General features: G+C 34.5%; 1 protein-coding gene and 1 long non-coding RNA gene across 3 annotated transcripts; both read right to left on the reverse strand.

The window, feature by feature from the left end:
• Nucleotides 1-15,152: 15,152 nt before the first annotated feature.
• LOC124406593 lies at nucleotides 15,153-22,468 on the reverse strand. Its single transcript, XR_006929247.1, has 3 exons — nucleotides 22,407-22,468; nucleotides 16,050-16,057; nucleotides 15,153-15,163 (listed from the first exon to the last, which is right to left on the reverse strand). It is a non-coding gene; the product is annotated as an uncharacterized LOC124406593 (long non-coding RNA).
• Nucleotides 17,606-23,309, reverse strand: LOC124406592 (thyrostimulin alpha-2 subunit). 2 transcript variants are annotated; one of them, XM_046882038.1, is made up of 4 exons: nucleotides 23,166-23,309; nucleotides 20,962-21,124; nucleotides 18,332-18,513; nucleotides 17,606-18,082 (listed from the first exon to the last, which is right to left on the reverse strand). In XM_046882038.1, the coding sequence occupies exons 2-4, from the start codon at nucleotides 21,107-21,109 to the stop codon at nucleotides 17,990-17,992; spliced, it is 423 nt and encodes a 140-aa protein (XP_046737994.1). In that variant the 5' UTR covers nucleotides 21,110-21,124; nucleotides 23,166-23,309; the 3' UTR covers nucleotides 17,606-17,989. The 2 variants fall into 2 exon arrangements, with proteins under 2 accessions (XP_046737994.1, XP_046737993.1); XM_046882037.1 differs by lacking the exon at nucleotides 23,166-23,309 and having other exon boundaries at nucleotides 20,962-21,141.
• Between the last annotated feature and the right edge of the window lie 198 nt (nucleotides 23,310-23,507).

The following is a 23,507-nucleotide window of genomic DNA, read 5'->3' on the forward strand; positions in this document are numbered from 1 at the left end:
TTGACAAAAACCTGTACCGGTGAACTCGACGATCAATGCGAGTGCTATCTTATGTGCCTTACAGAAAGACATGTTATAAAAACGACTTTGGAAATACTGGGGCATATTCAATCCTAACTGTTAGTAAAAGTGAAATTTTCACGTACTGTAACCTGTAACAATGAATTTAGCGCTCAATCTCACACCAGACAGGACGTAAAATGTTTTGAGAAAATTATTGCGAGGTGACGTTGATCGAAAAGAATGTTGCCTTGTTTGCGATCATTTTTTTTTATTTGCAGGATATTTTGAACCGTTTTATCATGTTTTTTATAAACCTTTTAAGGGTGGTCATTAGTTATAATCACTGATCGCTAATCGTCACCCAAAAAAATAGCTATAGAATTTTTACCGTAAGAACAACGCACGAGTGATATGAAAGGAGGTGTGTAAAGTGGAACTGGATGAAAGTGTGAAACTTGTAGAAAATATTTGACGAAGAATTCGTTAATTTCTGACTTTACTCTTTAGATTTGTGAATAAATCACACTAACCCAAAAAGGAGCAATGCTTTTACGCATAATCGAGAGAGCAATATTCGTAGAAAGAGAAATAAATTTACAAAATTAAAAAATTACTTTCCATATCCATGAACGGTCTTCCAATGACCAAATCTTATTCTCATCGGTTTCGTTTCCCAGCCTATTTAAATTGACCGAGTGTTGGTGTGAATAAATTTCTAGTCGGTTACTGATCAGGGCCGTCTTAAAGCATGAACTAGCGGGGCTCAGACCCATGGCGCCGAAGTGGCTGACCCCACGATGCTGGACTTGATGCTATACGACTCTGACTGACGTCAAAACTTGGCCTGAGATCATGCAGTGATTGTTAGTCTGTATACGGTATATCGGTGCCTGAGCGTCTGGCTGGTCGAATTTACGGCGTGTATTGAAGTACCTACGACCACCGCAAGGCGGCGCCTGCTCGTTGATTCGCCCACAAGTAAAGCTTTCCGGCGAATAATTATACCATGGTATATGGAGTATGTCGTATGGGGTTGCACACATTACAGTTTACCTATAATTCGTGCGCATTTGACTCATATCGATGTCTCATCATTTCTGATCAGTAATTCTCGCCTTCTTGATCGAAAGATAACTTCGATGACTCGGGTGCGTTGCACTGTGTGCTGTCGAAACGTTTCTGCTCGGGCATAGTATTCTATATAATTTTGGAAAGTAAAATTCAAAAAGAACAAGTGCTGGTAAATCACACTTTACTCCATAATATATTAGTTTGTCTTATGTCACTGTTACTAATCGTCCATCTTAATTTTTCTACCTTACAACTTGATAATATGAATACTAATAAATTGAGTGGTGCATAGTGCCTGAATTAAACAAAAACAAAGATGAGAAGCTCTCTGCAGTTTTACAAAACGTTCCCAAGCTGGACAGCTTTTTTAAGTTACAATCGAATGATGAATCCGCTTTTTCGAGAGCGATGGCAAACTCGGTCGCGCCTGACAACGACATTACCTGAGCTGACAGCACTGGGCCTCTGGAACAACCGATTCTGGTACAGTTGCAACAAATGTCTGCAATTCTGATTTAGAGTTTTCTGAAAATGAGCTCGAAATAGACGACTTACCAATAACCGACTTTTCAGATCCAGCTAAATGGCTGCCATTGTCTAAAGTGACAAGAGATTTGATACTTTGAAATATCACCTCTTTGAATAACTTAAAAGACATTGATTTTAAAAATTCTAAGCGCGTTTATGCAACCCAAACGAGATTAGCTTCGATATCTATGTTTTTTAGTAAAATGAAGAATAGTCAGTTGAGTAAAAGAGAGTGGCTTCGATAGTCACAATCTCAAGGGAAATTTTTCTGCATTTCGGGTAAACAATTTTCCGAAAACCGCGCAATGCAAATTCTTTTACAACAGGTTTTAACGTTTTGTTGTTAAAACCTCCTTTCATTCTAATACCCGAGAAAAATGATTCTAAATAATCTTGGAGTAACTTATAGGTCAACAAGTATTGAAATCCATAATGTTGTCGAAGATAATCTTACACGATAAAAACATTTTTCAAGCAAGTGGTAAAATCTTTGAATCCGGATTTTCGGTCAAAATGAACAGCCTAAATTCCACAATTGTTTTTCGGTCCAATAATGTAAGATGTAACATCATTAGCGAGTTTCTGAAGCTTCTCCTTTGTTGTTTCCATTTTTAGTATTCTGTACGGTTGTTTAAGAGTTCGCTATTTTGGTATCGTTGTCTGCAATTCTCCATGTCGAATCCGTTCTTAAAGATAGTACAAAATTTCACTGTTCTCCCGACGTTACCGTAAACCTAACCCTGTCTTTGCAAAAAACACAAGGCATCTTTTACAGAATTACTCAAAGTTTGTGCTGCGAGTCTGACATTCATTTTCTTTTCGTAAAATTAAATGTGTCTGTCAGTAATTTTCGTGCCTAAATGCAAACCTATTTCCTCCCTTCGGAATCGCATCTTCAACCTTTTTGAGAAGATTTAAGATTAATAAAACGTTGCAAAAGTTAGTTGCAATTAAGTAAAAAAAAAGGGTTTTTGATTTCTAAGAGCAGGAAATTTCCTACAAGAATTTTCCAACTCCCGGAACTCTACCACCAGTATTTATTATTTTAATCTGGAGGTGAAAATACGGCTGAAAACGGGCGATGTGACAACCGTGCGATCGGCACGATTCGCTCATATTTACAAAAAAAATTCTTTTAACCCATCTACTATAAATATTAAGGAACTAAACAATTCAGGTACCATTGAAACACATAAATGAACAATAATCCGTATAAACAAAATGTTGTCTATGAATAAACAAAAAAAATTTTTTACTCCGATTATTTAAAAAATTGTTATAAACAAATGCATTGTGAATTCCATTACGATTTCCTGTAAAATAATTTTTCGACATCTTTTACTGTCAGGAATATTTAAAAAAATGTCTTTTCCAGTGTCAGAATGCTCGGCATTTTGATTTGTGGTGATTGAATCAAAATTTTCCTCCTTTTTTAATAAATGTGAATGAGAATGTCCTGAATTCTCTTTATCTTCTTCAAATGTTTTACTTTCTGTTGGATCTGTTGTTTCCTTACTTTTTTTCTATTCCATTTGTTTTCCCACAAGAAACAAAACAAATTTTTATTTTAAACATTTACTCAACCATTGAATTTTCAAATCGATATAATATACATACCAGAATCGAGTTAAAAATGAAGTAGGCACAGCAGTTTTCTTTGATCTCGATCCTTTGGATACATTTGAGTCACGTAAAAAATATTGTTTCTCAAAATATGACTACTGCAGAGGCACACATTATCAGAAACAGAGTTGACTTGACACACATGTAGCCACAAACGCCTTCTCTTATCTTTTGGAAAGCTTTATATAAATTGTTTTCAATCATTTATTACTTATGAATCTTGGCTAACTTCAATTTTTTTATGGAACAGCAGACATCTTTTACTTATGTAAAATATGACAGATTTATTCCACTTTAGCGTTTGCAAATGACACATGTCTTCGTTTTTTTTAGTTTCTACTGTGGAATTGTTGAGTCTTGATTATTTACATTATCATTGTCTTTCACTTTCTGTGTTGCCCGTACATTAGTCATTCTTCTGATTTGTACATTACCTACGTCAACCTCTCGGAGCCTCAAAATAACTTTTCACAGTCACAGTTATTTGAATACAACGATAAGTAACAACTGAGTAAGTGATCTCATATATTATCTCAACCGTCACTAGCTGTCGGCCATATTGAAAGTGGACCTTATTTCACCGACCCATTATCCTACGTTGGGACCGTTGGAACCGTTGGGACCACGCCGCCGTGATTGGTGCCCAGTCCATGTAAAACCACTGTACTGAGGTGTAACGGTATGGATATGTGACGACATGCCGGATTTAACACATCTTTGGAACAGATTCATTCATTCCCTCAGATGTTCACCGCTCCGTAAGTATGCGTAACTGCTTTATTGCGAAATAATAAGGCACAGTTATTCTTGAATAGCTGTGTCTTGGCTTAAAATAAAGACCTTATTATTATCAACTTTCGATTATATGAGCATGAGAGATATCTAAGTGAAAGTCGCTTCATACTCTCTAAAGGAGAAGCCATCCTGTATCGTGCAGTTGAACACAAATTCACCTCGACAGGCTCGAATGAAAGATTTTTCATTCATATGTCGCGTACATTGATGATATCTGTCGGATTAAATTATACTCTTACAATGGACACGGATTGTATTATGTAAATATATTCATTTGTATATTCACCAGTATAAATGACATATCGGCGACGTAATCTAACATAACCTATGCGCACTGATCTAAAATTTTCGGTAAAAAAAATATACAAAAATTAGCAGCTTTTCTCGAAATTATTGGTAACCTTGCGGTTTTACTGTACTTAGAATCTACAATACTGCGAATCTGTTACTATACAACGAACTCTTTTAATATACCTACAATGTAAACACAAAAGCAATCTTCCGTCTCGAGAATACTCATCGCAAATTCCCTGTTTTTTGTGCCGATTATAATGATGATTAAAAATGACAAAATTTCTTCCCGCGATTCCAGATAGTTCTTACGTAGCTGGGCTCGTAGAATCTTTTCCAAATTTGTTGTAACTTTACCATGATTTTTCGTTCTTCGATCACTCATTCGTTTCGATTTTGGGCCGGTGTTACCGACACATGTGAATAAATTATAAAAACCGCTTTGCAAAATGTAAGGAATATTAAGACCTTGCACAAAATTGTTTAATCATTGGCTTTAATATTGTAAACAGTAAAATTTTGGGAAAATTGCAATGATTTTGAAACGCTGCCAAAAGTGATTATTTCCTGCTTGCTAATTTTTAGTAATATGACCTAAGGGCTTAAAAATGGGAGAATTTTTATACCTTAGATTACACTAAAGCATATAGAAATTAATATAACGTTGATATTTAAAAAAGACAGTAGCGCAAGCGGAGCTAATGATAAACTAATTCATTCTCAAGGAGTGTAGAGTTCTTCGTAATTTTTCAAGTCTTTCTTTTCAATTTTTTCCTGTTAGTCATAAGACTGAATGACGTCTATGTAGGTGATGTCAATTGAGTTTTCTCAGAAACTTAGTTTGCAAATAATTTGTTATCCTCATATCATAGTTAGTAAGAGGTAATATGTCATGTGTATATCCAAAACAGATTTGAGGGCGAGGTTTGAAAATTAAATTACCAAACAAATTTTGTAAATGTGAAAAATAAACCGTAAATCGTAACTGTATTTTGAAATTTTAAATCGAGGTTTTCCTTGATAAAAAGTATTGCTGAGTACTTCTCCAACAACTAACATGTGAGACGAATTAGTACTAACAGCCTTGACTCAAAAAAATGTTAACAAATCGCTCTGATTTTTGTTTCGCAAAAATCAATATGACGAGTTACCTTTGCCATTGATATTCTCAAAAGACATTTATACAGCTCGCTTATATTTGAACAAAACTTTAAAAAGTACTGCGGACAGGTTTATTCTGATGCGGTTAGGAATTGAATCGCAAACCAGAAATTTTTTGAAAGACTTGTGTTTAAAAGAGCAAAAGGTAATGTGAAAATGATGGACTTTTAAAAACATATGAATTTATCAAGGTCCAAAGTTTCTCGGATGCTTGTTTTTAAAAAACTAAAACTCGCGAATTCACGGTAAATTATAGCGATTTCGGAATCTCATAACAACTATTGAAATTTCAATATTTTTATTGATTTTATGAATGAACAATTTTATAAAATCAATTTCGGAGGCTCGTTTTATGGAGTAATATATTGCAAGCATTGTTTTTTATACTCATTCAATAAATTATTTGCATAGATAAATCGATAAAAATACTGATTTAGATATGTGATGACTAAGATGCGACTATATTTTATATTCTTGAGATAGTTTTAAACAGGCCATAAGGGGAAAGCAGAGTAAAAATCCTTTTTGCGAATATCTAAATGATATTTCATGGATAAGTAGGTATTATGAAAATATCAAGATCCTGAAAGTAAAAGACTTCAATCTCAGTTGGATATGGAGAAAGAGAGAAAATAATAAGAAATACAAAATAATTTTTTTCTCACTTCACCGATTTATTTGAAAATTATTTATGAAATCGAGAAAGTCAAGATTTTTTCTATATACAATGGAGAGATTTCGAGCTATATATATGTATATAATCAGGGTGATTTTTTGTCGAAAATGTTTTTCACTCCTCACATAAAATTTTGTTGGATTACGTAGAACAATTTACGCAGAATTCAACGATCTTCAAAAGTGTCTAGAACGCCGTAAGTGCAACTTACACTGCTGAGATGGTACCGATCAGTAAAGTTGATTTTTACCCGAAATTCTCGTTTTTTCGCTGTTATCTCCGAAATAATCAACCTTACCGAAAAAATGTTGAGAAAACATTTCTTCCCAGATTAATATTTCTTGATATTAATTTCTAATAACTGTTGGCTATTGTCAAAAATAAAAGATATCGCTGAAATAAAGGTCCCCGTAGAACGACTCGATTTTTTGACAATTTATAGGAGGCGCGCGGGATGCTCAAAAATGCCATTTTTAGTGTTAAATTTACGTAATCATTGATAAACGAAAACAGATTATTCAAAAAATTTTGATTTAATTATATAAGGTGCTCAGACATGTACATGCAAGCCCATATTTGCGGAACATTGACAAATCGTTCATATCTTCGAGAGAAATTTTTGAAAATTTATATTTTCACCATTTTTCAATTAATTCTCAATAAATACTGATTCTTCTATTTGATATAGTTTAGCGAAAGTTCGTGTGTTTTCAAAAGACTTTCTTGGCTGGCAGTTCATGATAAAGGAAATTACGTTCTCTCGAATTTTTTTTCCCTTACTGCGATAATTTTCGAGCAAGAAGATAAATAAACTATAAAAGCTCATGACTCTTTCAATGAAATCTTAAATTTTCAATGAAATCGGTTGTGTCAATCCTGAAAAAAAAATTTTCTTTTTTTTTTTGTAATAGTTTCTTCTCAAAAACCAATAGGCTGAGGTCTGATACTTTTACGGTTCTAGTATTTTAATTAGAGATGTGCAGGTTCCTGAAAACTCTGGGGAAAAAGTTCGGTTCTGGTCGCGTATAGGATCGGGTTTTTCGGCGATCCCGGAATAGTCAAGAAACGCGAAATTTCGCAAATCCGAAATCTTCAGGAAACGAGAAGTTCTTGAGCAACCCGAAACACGGATAACCTAACTTACCTAATATTTATAATATTTTACAAATACTAAATACTAAGGGAGATCCAGGAACCCTGAAAAATTCGGCAAAACTAATATTTTCGTGAATCCCAAGGTTTTCGGGAATCCCGAAGTGTTCTGTAGGTACTTCCCGAGTTATGGGGAAGCCGACCCGAAACCAAAAGATTTTTCTCGACCCGACTCGATCCACAGAATTCTGGTACCCATTCAGCCCTAATTTTAATAGTACCCATATTATGAAAATTGATTCTGCGATAGTTTATTTTCATCCCCAGCCAGTTACGTTGGCAATTAATTGCAATTGGAAAAATTAGCTGTCATAGTATCAATTTCCATATGTGTACCTACTTGTCCATAACACATCATTCAGATATTCGCAAAAGGCATTTTTACCCTCCCCCCTTCCCTATGGCCGTTATTTTATCGATGTGCAATAATTTTAGGTAATGCTAGATTGGTAACAAATATTGGTCGCATTATTGATTCATCACAACGAGCCTTAAAATTTAAAGACACAATTTGCTTCGAAGCGAAAGGAACAAATTACACATTTACGAGCCTGGGGGGGGGGGGGGGGGGGGGGAGGAGGATTCTCCCCCTGGTTTAGCGTATGCGCGTCGAATCATCCACAGTATTTAAAGAGCTGCAGGCAACATGTGATCCCAAACCGCGAACGGCGTGAGCTTACCAGCGAAATTTTGGTGGACACATCGAAGGTGGTCAACAATATATTGTGAAATTCGTAAAAGTGTCATAAAATCGTGAGTCTGGTTAGTTTTAATTTTTTTCGAAAGCAGATATCAGTGTCATAGGTATTATAGAAACTTGAAGGTCATTTGTAACTTCAATAGGTGGTGGAAATATGCATGCAGACACGTGATGGCTATCATTACTATTGTTGCCCTTTAGTATTATAATTTTGCAAGACGACGACAAAAAATTTTTTAATCATCAGTGACATGAGCGAATATTCCGAATTAAGCAACATTAGCTAGCAATCATTTAGTGTTACAGAAGTTACCTACCAACTTAATATATGTGACCATTGTGCTCGGCACATGGCTTGATTGTCATAAATTGGTTGTCGCATGTGAGTAATTGCTTGAACAAATGATCTTTGTCAGCCAAAATTTATTAAAAACTGTTGACGAACTTGTTTTATTTTTTAAGTCAATAATTAGGTTATTTTGACAAGAAAGTTTTCGTCAAAACTGCACCGATTTTTACGGTTGTTTCTTATCTTACAAAAGAATACGTAAATATAACAAATTAAATTGAATCGATGATCAATTTGGAAGCTCACAGAAATGAATTGAGGATTATGCTGAAAATAATGGTTGTTAGTTTACTAGTCTGTATATAGGTATTATCAATTGCTGAAAATTAATGAATTGAAATGAGATTCCAGAAGCTCAAACCCACAGAATAATAATAACACTAAGATCTATTATTATAAAGCCTAAAAGTCTGTGTTTGGGAAAGATATAACTATAACATGATCGAATCTGTGATATTCACTCCAATTGTACGAGTTGCCTTACGGCAGTCACATCAAAATGACTGGACAACATTCTATTCAGTTAAATTATTTCATCTTTTCTATTACACATTATAACAGCATCACTATGATTCCATTTGTCTACTGTGTGGCCTAAGAAGTTGAAACTTGGAAAGAAATAAAATTTCGAAATTCACTGCAAACAACATACTATATCATAAACTTGTCCAAGAGTCATTTCCGCAAACAAATCATAAAATCTCATCACCGAAAATAGCTAGCCAATGTTCTTATCAACATGCAGGTATCTCAAATGCCTTATAACTTCAAGTGAGGAGAATAGGTTTTTTAATTCTACATGCGAGTCCTTCACGAATTTGTAGTATTGTTTGCCATCGTACAATCGTACCACTTCACAATCGATCGCAACACGAATTTCTTACTCATGCAAAACTTTTATGATTCACCAATTAATTGATGAAAAATATTCGTACTCTGTTGCACGACTTTGCATAATATTTTTGAGTTCGCACGATGTATTCGATAGGCAGATTGGCGAACGACAGCTCATTAAAACCTAGGCTTGGTTCACCATTGGTTCAAAAAAATTAGTATCCAAATGGCGTAAAATCCAAGCCTATAGATTCAAGAATGTAGATATCGTAGAAGTCTTTAATTCGATCGTATGCTTATAGGTATAACTTCTACTCAAAAAGTATATGGGTCAACAAACTATAATCTTGAAGAAACTTTCACTACAAATTTAATATTAGTATTATTTTTTGTCATGGTTCCACAAATTGGAAATATTCATTTCATTATGTTACGTTTATAATTTGTACGAATTGCAAAAGGACGCATTTTCCAAATGGTCCAATTTTGAATCACGATAATCAAAGTTCACAGGTAGTTCAGGCTTACATATCAACCTCTCAAAGCTTTCAAATCAGAACTTTCCTTTCGACGTTTAAGTATGTGTAATCAGTATTTAACAAATATATTTTCATTTCCTAAATGCAAAAATCTTTATGATTACAGACTCAATGGCGATCGCACATTTGGTAACGACAACAATTGCATCTGTAATCTTGATCTCATCAAGTTCGCCTGGAGTATTGGTAGCCTCAAAAGAAATAAATAAAACACACCAATGTCAGAAAAAATTTATGAACTATTCTGTGAACGACGCGGATGACGATGGTCGGAGTTGTTCGGGCATAGTTGAAATTGGAGTTTGCGCTGGTTATTGCCGGACCGCTGAGGTCAGTACCATCCAAATTTTCGTTACATACTGCATCTTCTTGTGTTCAACTGTCTGATCCGAATAAATGTAATCACTTTCTTATCAACCCCATGGAAAAGGCTTTCGAGTTGGCAAACAGTAGTTACTTCCCAAGTAGAGTTGACTCAAATTTGACTTATTGTCAATAAAAAATGAATCCTCAATAGATTTAAGAAATTCACTAGGTTGTCAATTCACAGTTAATAGTGTACAAGGTGACTGGAAATTGACTTGTCATCTAAAAATATTGAAACAAAAGTTTGAAATTTTGAAAATTACTTTATTACATTATTTTCATCCTATTACATTCACTATGGTGAGTTCTGCACAATATCCAACATTCGTTTTAGCTTAGTCTTGATCGTGACGTTTTTGAGAAAATTTGTCTATATACGGTTGGCCTAGCTCCAATTTCCGGTGTATTGACAGTCATCCCCACGTACCTGACGAACAGTCACCGTATTGCCAACTTGTTGCCAATTCTACATCAAAGGCTTTACCTGTTGCCATTATGTCGGCTTAAATCAGGCAAATGATAATCAATATTTCGATAAGTGCACGCTCTGGGTTGCGTACGTTAAATGGCGAACAAAAAATGCCGACACTTTGAACAGATAAGACATGCTTTAAAGATTTTTACGTTGTATTTACGATTCCAGATCGGGTACTACGAATTTCCATTCAAACAACACAGCCACCATTCCTGCGTTCCAAGCTCAGTAGAGCGAAGAATGTTAGAGGTGCCATGCTATGGAGACGGGATATCTAAAATAGTAAAGTGAGCATCTCAAGTCATTTCGTTCATGCACACAGGGACGCAGTGATTCTGAAATGGCTAATTTTCGGACAAGTTAGTTACGTTGGCAATGCGGTATCAGGCCACAGCGCCACCGCCAGCTGCGAAATAGGGTCACAACCAATCTTTGTAAACATAACCTCCCCCATTTGAGTTTTGTATTATTGTATTGGGTTATGTTTACCAAGATTAATTGTAAGCCTATTTCGCGGCCGGCTGGAGATGGCGCTGCAGGCTGATTCTGCATTGCCAACGTAACCAACTTGGCCAAAAACATTAGCCGTTTGAGAATCACTGCATACGTGTGTACTTTGTTATTTCAGTCTGATACGATATTCCTAAGAATAAATACGTCAAGCGTTAAATTTAGCCCGTGAAACAAATATAGCATAATGAGTATGTAACATTTTTTTTAGCTTTGAATACGACGAACCAATTGAATGTAACTGTTCGCTGTGTAATACTTCTACTACCTTGTGCGAGGGATTAGTAAAAAAATCAGCCCCTGTGCGTTCAAAACCACCAATGGACGTGATATATGGTAAGGAACTTTCAGTTATTGAATTCTTTTTTCAGTCATACAAAATCCGTTCGATGCTCGTGCGTCATAAACAATATTATTAACCCAGTCTAGTGTTTTTTTTTTAAATTTATTTATAAAAAAGTGTGCAGATCTTTAATCATTTTAGGTGTTCTACGTAATGGTTTATTTGTAATTTTTCAGTAACAGAACGCTAGAAATTGTTCTCCTTGTCAAATTTGTCCGGCTGTAATGTGTATTCTTGAAGTCATTGTGAAATCATTGTACTAGATACCTGCTTCACCATGACTGATGATCATGTTTTGGATTCTTTTTTAAAGAATTGATGCCTATATTGAGTGGAAATTATCGATCACGTCGCCGACGGTCCGTCCCTTTCTAAGTCCTGCTGTCTGTCAAAAAATTCGGTCCAACATAAGCCTGAAACTACCCAAAACGACGACATGGCAACATGACAATTCATTCCGTTCAAAGTATTCCCGAACAAGAGTTATGCAAGATAGTATAATCCTTCTTACGAGTCACTTATGTACCTTTATAAATGTATTTGACAGCTACTGCTATTCGGCAGCTAATCGTTGTGATATTATTGAAACCTCTAGTATTAGATATGGTAGAATGTGAAGTATTTAATTACTCATAGATAAATTATCTTATTTATTAATGTTATTTATAAGAATATTTATTGGAATGATTGTGACATTATTGACGCTACAAGTAAATATTGTAAAGAGTACCTACCTGTGTTGTAATTTTTTTTGTTTTGCATATATCCTTGTCATAGCCCGTTATTTGCTAGAATTTAGTAGAATGAGAGCCATTCCTTTATTTCTGCGTCAAATTAAAATGTGTTGGAATGTTTTTGTTCGAAAGTGTGTATAAAATAGGGCTGTTTAACTCTTTTTTGCTTTTAAGATACACGGACTTCGATATTCAGACGAAAGAATGCCGCATTTTTTTGATGAATTTAGTAAAGCATCGTATAAATTGACTGCAAATTACGAGTTTTTAACGTGCGGACTTTATATGTTCAATTTAAAATACTAACGTACATTCTTCATAGATGCCAAATTAGATTGCATTGCTATACACTTGGAGACTACCAGTCGACTTTTAAGTACTATAGTGTTCATGAAAACTACAAAATAGTCGAGTTGTTGAGGGAGGTAGCGCAGCAAATATATTCTGCATTCGAATGACCATTTACGTAGGAATACGTATCCTGATCTTATTCTCGCATTGAACAAAAAAGGAATATTTGGAATTCGACCAGCATTGATGTAGATGCGAACTCACATCTACATCATTCTTTTGAAAAAATTAAATTTGCTAAAATCCATATTATATGGAAGTGCCACTTGGCAACGAGATGCATTAAATATGGCATTGCTGTATCCTGAACTAATTTGGTTTCTACCCGGCGATAACATGGCCGTACCGTATTTTGCACTTCGTAATACTGCCACTAGATGAATGCTGTTTCCGCAAACAAAGTTTCACAATAGACGAGATAATACCAAGCGGCCGATTCATTATGCGCGCATGTATAATTTTCCGTATATGGCATTAGGAATATAAGTTGTTTACTTTTAATAAAAATTGAAAACATCTCAAGAAATACGCATTGTGCAAAGAAATGTTCAAAACAAAAGCTACTCGATATTGACGGGGAAAATTGACCCCGTAAAATTCAAGCCCCCACCCAACCCCTAAGTACGTGAGGGGCAGTAACTTCGAAATCTTGAATAAAAACCCCAATTTTTTTTATTGTCGATTCAAATTTCTCATGAGAAAATACACAAGTTTTATTGAACAATCTTTTTTGCCATACGGATGTGCAAAGTGGTATTTTACGCACTGTTTTACGAGTATAAAATCCCGTTTTACGCACCGGTATTCGTAAAATAAAAAAAGCCCCTAAATTCCCATAACAGTTGTTTCCTGCACTCATAGAGTTGTGGTCAGATTGATTCGCAGAATGAATTGTCAGTTCGAAAACAGTGTAATTCGTGAGAGTTGGGCAACGCCTCTTTGTTTACTATTTCCCGAACTCGAACGTCCCCGAGTTGTCTCGCTGTCGTACGGAATCCTGATTCTATTATCCGCAGTCGAATAATGTAAGAGTACGAATTTCTATACGTAGTACATCAGTCGTCAGTCAGAAGTTCAAGAGTGAACACGCGCGTGCTGCGAAATTTTCATTTCATAGTCTGACATGGACATTGCAGTGATCTTTGTGATAAATAATTTTTACCCCAAGAGCTAATGGCTAATAAATAAAAATAATAATATAGTCATTTTGTTTTCTTTAATGAATGATAATCTATGTTTTAGGAAGGAAGGGGGAGCGGGGGGAGGGGGAGGGGGGAGGTTCTCCCCGCTTTTCTTTCAACTTTTATACAATGTTTTCCAAGTTTATGGCTCGTATGGAAAAAAATATAGATCGTATCACGTGCGGAACAATTCACTCCTTCTTTTGTTTTGAACATTTCTTTGTACAATGCGTATTTCTTGAGATATTTCGATGTCTCGAGATAAAAAAACTCACCCTGTATACTGTCAAAAGTGGCTGCTTGGTGATGGTGAGGTGATAAAGTTCACAGTTTTGTGTTTGTTTTGTGTCAGTGCAAACCCTGACGTTGGAATTTGCAGGCCAGGGAATGTAAGTAATTTCATATATTTTTTATTCAACAGTAGTCATTTTTATTGTATGAATACACCAAAATACAAGTAAAGACCCAATTTAATTAATACTTTTCGTAAGTTTACACGAAATAGATTATCTTTCATTAGTATTGGGCTCTGATAATATATGTATAAAAAGCATTAAACAAGTTCGCAGAATTCCGGAACATGCATTTCGTTCTTCTCACGATCAGCAGCATGCCTCTCAAAATCATTCGGCTGTGACGTAGATCGATGATTTCTTGATCGATATGAAATTTTCATGCCATATTTTATACTTACCAAAAATCAAGTCGAAAAAAACTGTCACCTCAGAAACAAAACGTAATTTTAAAACTATTTACAATTAGAAGTGAATCCGGCGGCCGAGTCAAGTCGTGCTCAAGCTATTGGTGGTGGGAAGTAATTTTCAAAAATCAAATTCCCTCAGTAATACTGAAACACTGTATTAGCTGTCACTTGAAATTGTTACCAGAGTTAAAATTATGGGGTGCCAGGCTGGCGGAAAAATAAATAAAATTAACGAGTGTGAAAAATCACTCATATTTAATTCGAGCCCTGCAGGAATTCTCTGAACACATAGATTCAAAATATAATTATAAGTACTTATACACGGTGAATGGGAGGTAATCTGATCGGCTTGATGAAGAGAAATTTAATCGGTGTCATCAATAAGTGATACAGCACATCGATTCATCTGACTAATAAACCGGTGATCACTTTACCATCCACCCAGAGTCGAGTATTCGTAATATATTATTTGGATGTGATGAATCATACTCAAACTAGACCCAAAAAGTACTGATCGCCAATGCATCGTATCTTCGATGTGTTGCTGGCAAAAAATAAAGTCAACGAATTAAAGTTATATAAAAAAAAAAAACGCATTTGAAACAAATAGTTGACTCTCGGACAGTCCAAAGTTTAGGAATTTTCTGCAGATTGTCGATTTACAGTCGAGAAGGGAGATATTGATTTTCAAATAACTTACCTGTCGTCGTGGAATGATAATCTAAATTTTTCAATTTTAATGTCAACGAAAACATTTTGTTGTGACTTACAACATTTCCTACGTGGCAAGTGCTTGTGTACGATATTCGTTTTTGCTGTGTTGAGGGTACGAAGTGACACCCAAGTGAGGTTTTTTTTTGTTCGTAATTTTTTAATATTTATATACCACCTACTCTCACGCCATTTTTTCTGCAATTCGAATCGCGTAAAATTAAAAGAGATATCGAAGGTGATATTGAGTAAAAAAAATTCATATCCATTGTTTTCTATTCACACAGCTCTTGCAATAAACTCAAGGTATACCAATTAAAAAGAAAAATCGTTTCCGGAAAGAATTTATTTGAAAATATACGAACATTCACAAATATTTATACTTTTGAGTATTAGGCACTACAATATAGGTGAAGGTCCGTAAAAACGTGGCTAAACAATGAAGAATGTCCCATTTACAGATCATTTCCGAAAATTTCATACACTTCAAATACCACTTACTTGGTTAACAACCCATATTACGCTATTCACACATCAAATTACAATTCTAAATCATAATCTTAGAGAAATCTTATCGAGTTAGCCAATTTCCTATAAGAATAGTCGACACAGGAATTTATACACTATCAGCATCGTAAGTTTACATGGATTTATATTCCTGAGTAAAAATTCTGAATACCGTCTGTTCCATATGACTACCATAAAATGTTCAACACGTGTAGTCGTTTAAAAAAAATCAAACTATCATACGAGAATCGTGATTTTTTTGTTGAAAAGTAGCGCATTGAGTGGTCGATCGACGTCATTTCGTAGCGTGATATGTTTCGGCTTCTACACTGTACGGATAGTGAAAAAGAATATGAATATACACTAGTGTATGTGTATAGGTGTGTATAACAAATATTATGATTAACACGTAGCTCACGAATCAGACGATCGGCACACTCAATAACTGGTCCATCTTTCCTTAATTTGAAGTACATGATCTCTATGATGATGAAAATTTCTATCGTTTAACATTCCTATTTTGTACTAGGTACTGTGAAGTGGGTCAGAAGTTTTGTAAATTTATGTACTTTCCAATGGTGTCGCGAAACAAAGTCTATTTTGAGCTCTAGGTATAAGAAATCCGAAAAACGTAATTTCAGTAATCTATCTATATATGCAACAGACATATTGATAATCATCACTTTCAATCTTATAGTGAAGTTAATATGTAATTCAGGTAAATAATTATAGGCGTCGTTAACTAACGCAATATTACGAAATTGTATATTAGTTTGAAATTACACTTCATTGACTGATATTCTTTAAACGTAACCCGTAAAAAATGATTAAAATTGTAATTGGAATTCGCGTAATTCGAGTGGAAATCTTAAAACTGAAAATTTTCGTATCTTTCAATCATTTTCTCTCCAATAATTTAACTTTTACCTTGATTAAAACTCGGAGATTTTCGATTATCGAATTAATCATACTACCTGCTAATCTATAACCGTATTAAAATTAAATTAAAAATGTGTGAAAAAAATGACTCGAAATCTCAACAATTGATCGTATGAAACTTCACCAAGTTTGAACAGATTCTGACAAATGCAAGAGTTTTTACCATGTCAAAATTACGTGGGAAGCCGGATAATAAAACCAATAAATTAAAACCATACATACCTCCATTACAACGCAGTTAAAAAAAAAATAAACAGACATAAAAAACCCATATAACTATGTCACTGTTGTTGTTAAAAATTGTATAACAATTTTTAAATTATACAATTATAAAAAATGCCACCACTTTCAAGCTGTTATAGTTAAGAGTCAAGAAAACTTAAAAATCATTGAATGCGAATTGTAAAATGGAATAACAGGAGCCTGCGTGGCATGCTTCGATTAGCACCTTATCACATAGAATGCCACGTGAGGTTTCTGGAGACGAACTCAAGCAATGCGTGAACTTTGTACTTAGTGGTGTAATGTGAGCCTATTGGCTGTTTGTTGTTGCAGTTCGTTGCCGCACCAATACTCATACGCAACTAATTACATGCTCTTTTTCACATATGATTTTTATATTTAAATACACTGCTCGATACAATTTTTTCAATTATTTGTTGCCGAGGTACGTGTAAATTATAATTGGGCCAAGGAATATTTCACGCAATTTGAGATGCGTTCCGAAATTAGCTTCCAGTGCTATCAGCAATCTCTTGTCTCTTTTGCGCTGCCGAGTTTGTCCCTAGCTCTGTCTCTGTACTAGGGAGTTTCTAGCGCTGCCAGGCTGCCAGTTAGTTTCGGAACACACCCTCGATAGTCTGTATATACTTACTTCGTAACAATAAATATAAATGTGGAATATCGTCACACTTGCTGACGTCACGAGGTAACTGGACAAGATGAAATGGTCCACTGCAATTGCACGGAATGTAAACTCACCGCGGAGTTCAAGCTAAAATTTACTTTTTAACATATCGCATTACTTCGTGTATAAAATTTAATAAAACAAGATTTCAAAGTTGTTAGTTATCAGAATATATATTTATATTTCTGATCTTTTATTACAAGTTCAAAGCCTCTCTACACATGAAAGGATCGACGATGGAATTATGTAACAATTCAAACACTTTATCAACTAATTTCAATACATATTTCGTAAACTACAGTAATGTTTTTAATGAGTATGATGGCAATAAGTAGTTATACATGTTAACAAAATGTTTTTTCTTATTGTTTAGCAACCTCTTCAAATATCATCTACGTTGATGATAATATTTATTATTACAGAACTAAAGCTGTACTAAAAATAGGAAAAGCAAAAACAGTGTAAAGGAAATTTGGAAATTAGTTAAGAATTTTTGAAAATTTTAGACAATTAAAAATTATATTAATGGTGATTGACGAACTAACTATTTATGCAATCATGGCACCAGCACGATGTTGCCGAAGGCACGGTGACTTTTTGTGTATGCGTCCCACACTGAATGGTGGTTGTAAACTATAAGAAAAAGTACAAGATTATGCTGTATCAATAATGAATAAGTTAGAAAACTAATATCAAAACCCGAATTTCACTCTAATAATTAGAATACATTCACAATTAGTTTAGGAATTAATTTACTATTCGATCGTAGAGATTAATACAAGAAAATCTTATTAAAAATTATCGAGTCCTACAAGGTAATGCAAAAATTTCAAAAAAAGTGGTAAATTAACTAACAATAATGATAAGACTGGTAACACTTACATTCTCATAGTCTTTTATACTACAGCATGAAGCTCTTGACATTGTTATTGGTCTTGGATACTTATTTGAACGTATTTTGAGAGGCGTAGGGAAGGAGCCACTCCAGCAGTATCCACTGCAAACATTTATACCAACCCGCGTCATGCCGGGACAATCTTTCCCAGGAATATCCGCATGATGACCTAGAGAAAAAAAGAGACAAGTTAAATTATTGTGATAATATGCGTGAATGTCCCCGTTATTCAATATTACATATACATTACACATATGAGGTATTCCATTCCAAGTCAGTGAACGATTGATCGGTAGATTTTCTATTCACACCAAGAATTTTTCGTATGATACTAAAACCCTAAAAAACTTACGGAAAAAATTCGTTTTTTTAGAAACTCATATTGAACCTACGATTTTTCAAACTTCTCTTAAAAACTTATCTGATTGATTTTCAGAAACCATGAGTAGGATTATTTGCTTTTCGATTGAGACAATTTTCAGACAAACTTCAGTTGGAAGGTAATTTTTTTTTGTACTGCTTTTCCTAAATCTTGTTTTATATTTTCATATACCGGTGTATTGCGTGATTTATCGTAATTTATCAACTGTAATTCATACCGAATATTTGAATGTGTAGTGCTAAATTTACATTTTGAAAATTGGAATGAAACCGTTTGAGAAAATGCAGACCCTCACTAGCTCAGGTTTAATAACTGTGTTTTTCAATGATTCTCCAAGTTCTATGCTATGGATTCCGGTTCTCAGTTTTAAAAATAAAATAATTTCAAATAACGCCCTTTTTTCAAATTTCGAATCAGTGTAAAAATCATAAAATCCAATTAAAGAATGAAAAACAGTTTACTGACACGCTAAAGTCTGTGAATGAGAAAGTTATAAATTGAAACCCTTCTAAAAAAAATGGAATGCTTTTGAGGAATGTCTGAAAACTCATTATAGCCTGAAAACGAGTTGTAAAAAAAGTAAAAATCTATTTTGGATGGTTTTTAAGGATTGTACGATCATATGAAACATTCTTGACGAACATAAAAAATGTCATGATCAATCGTTTACTGAGTTGGCATGTAACATCCTGAATATAGGGAAGATCGGGGCACAACGGCCCCTCTAAGCCAGTAATAATTTTTTGTGGCTTTTGAGAACCGGGTTAGTTATTTTGATTTATCTCAAACAAATTCATCATCATTTTGCCGTAATTCATAAAAGAAAAGAAAAAAATTCCGGGGCACCACGATCCCCCTCCAAAAAATGACAAAAACAAATTTTTGTACGGATTTTTAAAGGGGGTCCGTCGTGCCCCGGTCTACAACTTATTGGTTGCAGGAAAAATTAAAACCGGGTTTCCTAATGTTTCCGGGAAATGCGCTTTTTGGATTACAATTTTTTTCGTCAACGATTCTTCGAAAATGATCAATTGATCAGGTGATGACGTTTGTCGTGTCAACCTGCAGTAAATTGTATTCTGAACTGTAATTTTTCTTTAGTAAGCCGGGATATGAAAGAAATGTAGAAATTTGGGTTCACCTCTATTTCAAATCTTTAGAGAAATCATTTTTTGAATGAACAAATAGTCGAAACCGCTAAAAAAAAGACCTTTAAACGCATTGATCGACCTATAAAAGTTGATTTTATACGTCCTACTTGCAGCTGTGGATTCTTTTTATATCTCGAAACTTTTAAAAGGCGTGCTCGAAAAAAATTAAAAAGTCGTGTTTTATGAACCATCCTAATACACATGCGTTACCAACGTAATCGACTCAGCCAAAAAACTAGCCGTCTATGTATTATAACCACATGTTGATGTATATAATAAATTGACCATCGCGCAGATAAAAAATACGAGTTGAGAAACTTGAGCTGCATCGATATCACATAAACATATACCGAGAGCTTTTCTTGAAAGTAAAAATGTTACCAGCATAGTAGGCCGATAACCAATACTGGCATTGACACAAAAGAATAGATCGCGGGAGTGAGCGAATATAATGCGATAGTCATGTAGAAAGAGAAAACTGCATTGGACCCATAGACATCCTTCTCTACTCCCATATGTCTGACAAGAATACTCAGCCGTTTATACGCTTATCCATGACTCACGCGATTTATTCTTATATGTCTATGGGTTGTGGTCTTATCGCTAACGGTGGGCTCCTAGGGACATTTTACGACAGTAGCGATTGGTATTGCATCGGCTGTTCATTCTGGCGGTAACCGTTGGCCAATAAGATTCGAACGATTTGACGCACGCACATAATAAGGTGCGCACTTTCCATACGAACACACGTTATATTCGGGCTGCTCCGTCTCTCTCAGTCAATTAAGTGTACAGCGAGACAGATTATAGCCAACACATATCTTTCTCTCACTCCTCCGCTAGACTTTCCGTAAACGCAAAGCTACCTCCAGTAGTATATACTCTAGGGTTGTGGTTGATTGTCACTTGTCAACCGGTCAATTCTAGGGAATTTGTTCTTTTCAGGGAAGAGCACGGATGTCAGCCAATCGAAATTAAGCAGGTTGAATCGCATGCGCTACGAGCAAGTCCTTTCAGGAAAATTCTCGATATATTTCGAAATTTTCAGTCAATGGACATGTTATGGTAATCATAATTTACTCACCCACTAAAAGACACTGCGGTTCATCTGTATCAATCTCTTGACCTATGATTACGGTGCAGAAAACGAGAAGTAAAAAATAGATTACTCTTTTTCTTGTCTTGCGCATCACGCTAGTCCATCTGCACCAGCAATAGTCACTACTTCCCATGGTTGTCTGTAAGTACTGCATGAATCGTATACCGGTGTTCAGGAGGAAAGTGCGCACTTTCCTCATCGACACACGGTATAAGAAAATTTCGCATGTCTACTTATAATGTATAATTAATTGATGCAAAAAAAAAAAAAAAAAAAAAAACGAGCAGTACAAATTGACTGGCCTATAAAGACTATACTTACTTAATTCAATAAAATACTTCTGTCGGACGAAATACTTGTGACATTTTAATAGGGAATCGAATCAAGCCTTTGAATGATCATGCTGACTATTAATTTAATCAAGATATCACGGTGCACGTTCCTTGCAATAATAAATGAATATTAAATCGAGAAAATGTGTGATTGAAATTACTAAAAATTAGATCAAACGCACCGTCATCATCTTGTTTAGATAATATAAGATTTCGGTACCAAACAAATTGAGTTCATTTCAATAAATATTTTGTTAAGTAAGGAGGTCAATATGGATGAAACCGGTAATGAAATTTTTTGTAACAAATATCTTTTACATTGACTGAATTGACAGTTATTCAAGCGCAGAAAGCGTATTCCTCGAATGATATCTTTTATAATTTCTTTTACTCAAAATTTTTTGGAATTTAACTGCTATTTTATGGGTAAAACCTGAAAACTTATTTTCGTATACATAGAAGTATAAATTGAGCATGTGTCAATAGTGTACAGTTTATTTACAGTCAATATTAATTTCGATGATTCGAACTTTGATATTATGCTTTCTTCGGTTGTAATTCGTCTGATGACAAATTTTTTTTACATCATCGATATCTGATTTCCTAGCTGAATACCCGGTTGTATAACTATTTCTAAATTAAGCTACTTCTGTAGCCAGAAAATAACCGCCTAGTGGCCGTTCATAGTACTAGTATATATACGAGATATTTTTATACAAGACTTTCGTTGAATCAAGGAATTTGTTTGACTCATCATTTTGACAAACTAACTAAATCGAAATTGTTGAATTTCAAGTCGTTGTATTTGGAACAAATAAGGAATACTAGATTGCAGTGAATAGACGCCATCAAAATCTAATTTGTTGGTTCAAGAATTCCTTTCTATCCGTGTGAGAATAGTGCCTTTCATCGAAAAATGTTCTTGTGGATTAAAGTTGTGGATTAAAATCCGCAAAATCAAAAATGTGTCAGTCAATTTTTATCCAAACCTATCAGATTTGTAAAAGAAAGTCTCGTATCCCTTTCTTTTGCGGCACTACTTCAGACTTCGAAAATATTTTATTATATGCATTTTTTCCAGTTTCCAGTATTCCATACCTATCCTACTGAAAATGTTCGTGTGATAAATCATAAAAGTTATGAAAGAATTCAGTGTGTAATTTACTCCATGTAAATATGTAAGAGAACGTGTAATAAATTACAAAAGCAGGAATCATTAGATAGTCATGAGTGACATTAGACACGTTAACTTCTGAGAGGATTTGCAATTACAACATATCGTGGTAGTGAAGAACTATGTACCACTACACAAATTCAAGGTGGCGTTAACTTCGATGAAAAATCGTCCGAATGTCATTATTAAAAAATATCCGAATTACTTTTGTTTATAACTTCAAGTTATATCTGACAAAAAAATAGGTTTTTATTTGTAAAAATGGTCCTGATGAAGATTTGACAATTGTGGCACGATCTACAATTACATCGACTTTTCTAATTGCCCCCCCTCGAAAGTGATCAATTTTCATCTCAAACTTTTTCGTGTACCAGTTGGTAATAATTTTCTTTTTACAATAATCCACTTGAAATAAATTGGAATTAATTGTTTTTTTCGAAATTAACTGTTACAAAAGTAATTTGTAATTGAATCGTTTTTTATTGCGAAGTACAAGCGTGTTCAGAAGACTGGCGAAGATGCTATAGTCGAAATGCAGACAATTGCATTAATCTGATATATTTCTCAAGATTAAAAAAAACTTGCGCTGAAAATTGTTCAGTCCCTCGCCCTACAATAAAAACCTTACTTAATTTATGAACAGTACCTTACAAAATAAAAATATTTCGGAAGCTTGAACTTACTGTAAACGTCTACTTGTTCTACGTAAGTACGTGTTTGAATTGTCTCCTGCGATAATTATTATACACTTATTTTTATTTTGTACTCAGAACTGTAATTTTTGCTTTTGGTAAAAAATGGATATAGTGAAGAGCTGTATAGTGTTCGCAACTAGAAATTTGAATCTGTATACTTCGGTGATTCTACGCTCTGAACAGTAGCTGCTTCAGAACACCACTGCTACCGAGTTTTTTGACAAGCTCGATCAAAGAGGAGTTCTCCGAATAATCTACGCATTCATACCCATCCCATGTGACCCACCGTCACCGGTTTCAGTTTGGCCTTGGTCTTATAATTGCTTGACT

The sequence above is a fragment of the Diprion similis genome, chromosome 6, assembly GCF_021155765.1.
Source record: "Diprion similis isolate iyDipSimi1 chromosome 6, iyDipSimi1.1, whole genome shotgun sequence".
NCBI lineage: Eukaryota > Metazoa > Arthropoda > Insecta > Hymenoptera > Diprionidae > Diprion > Diprion similis.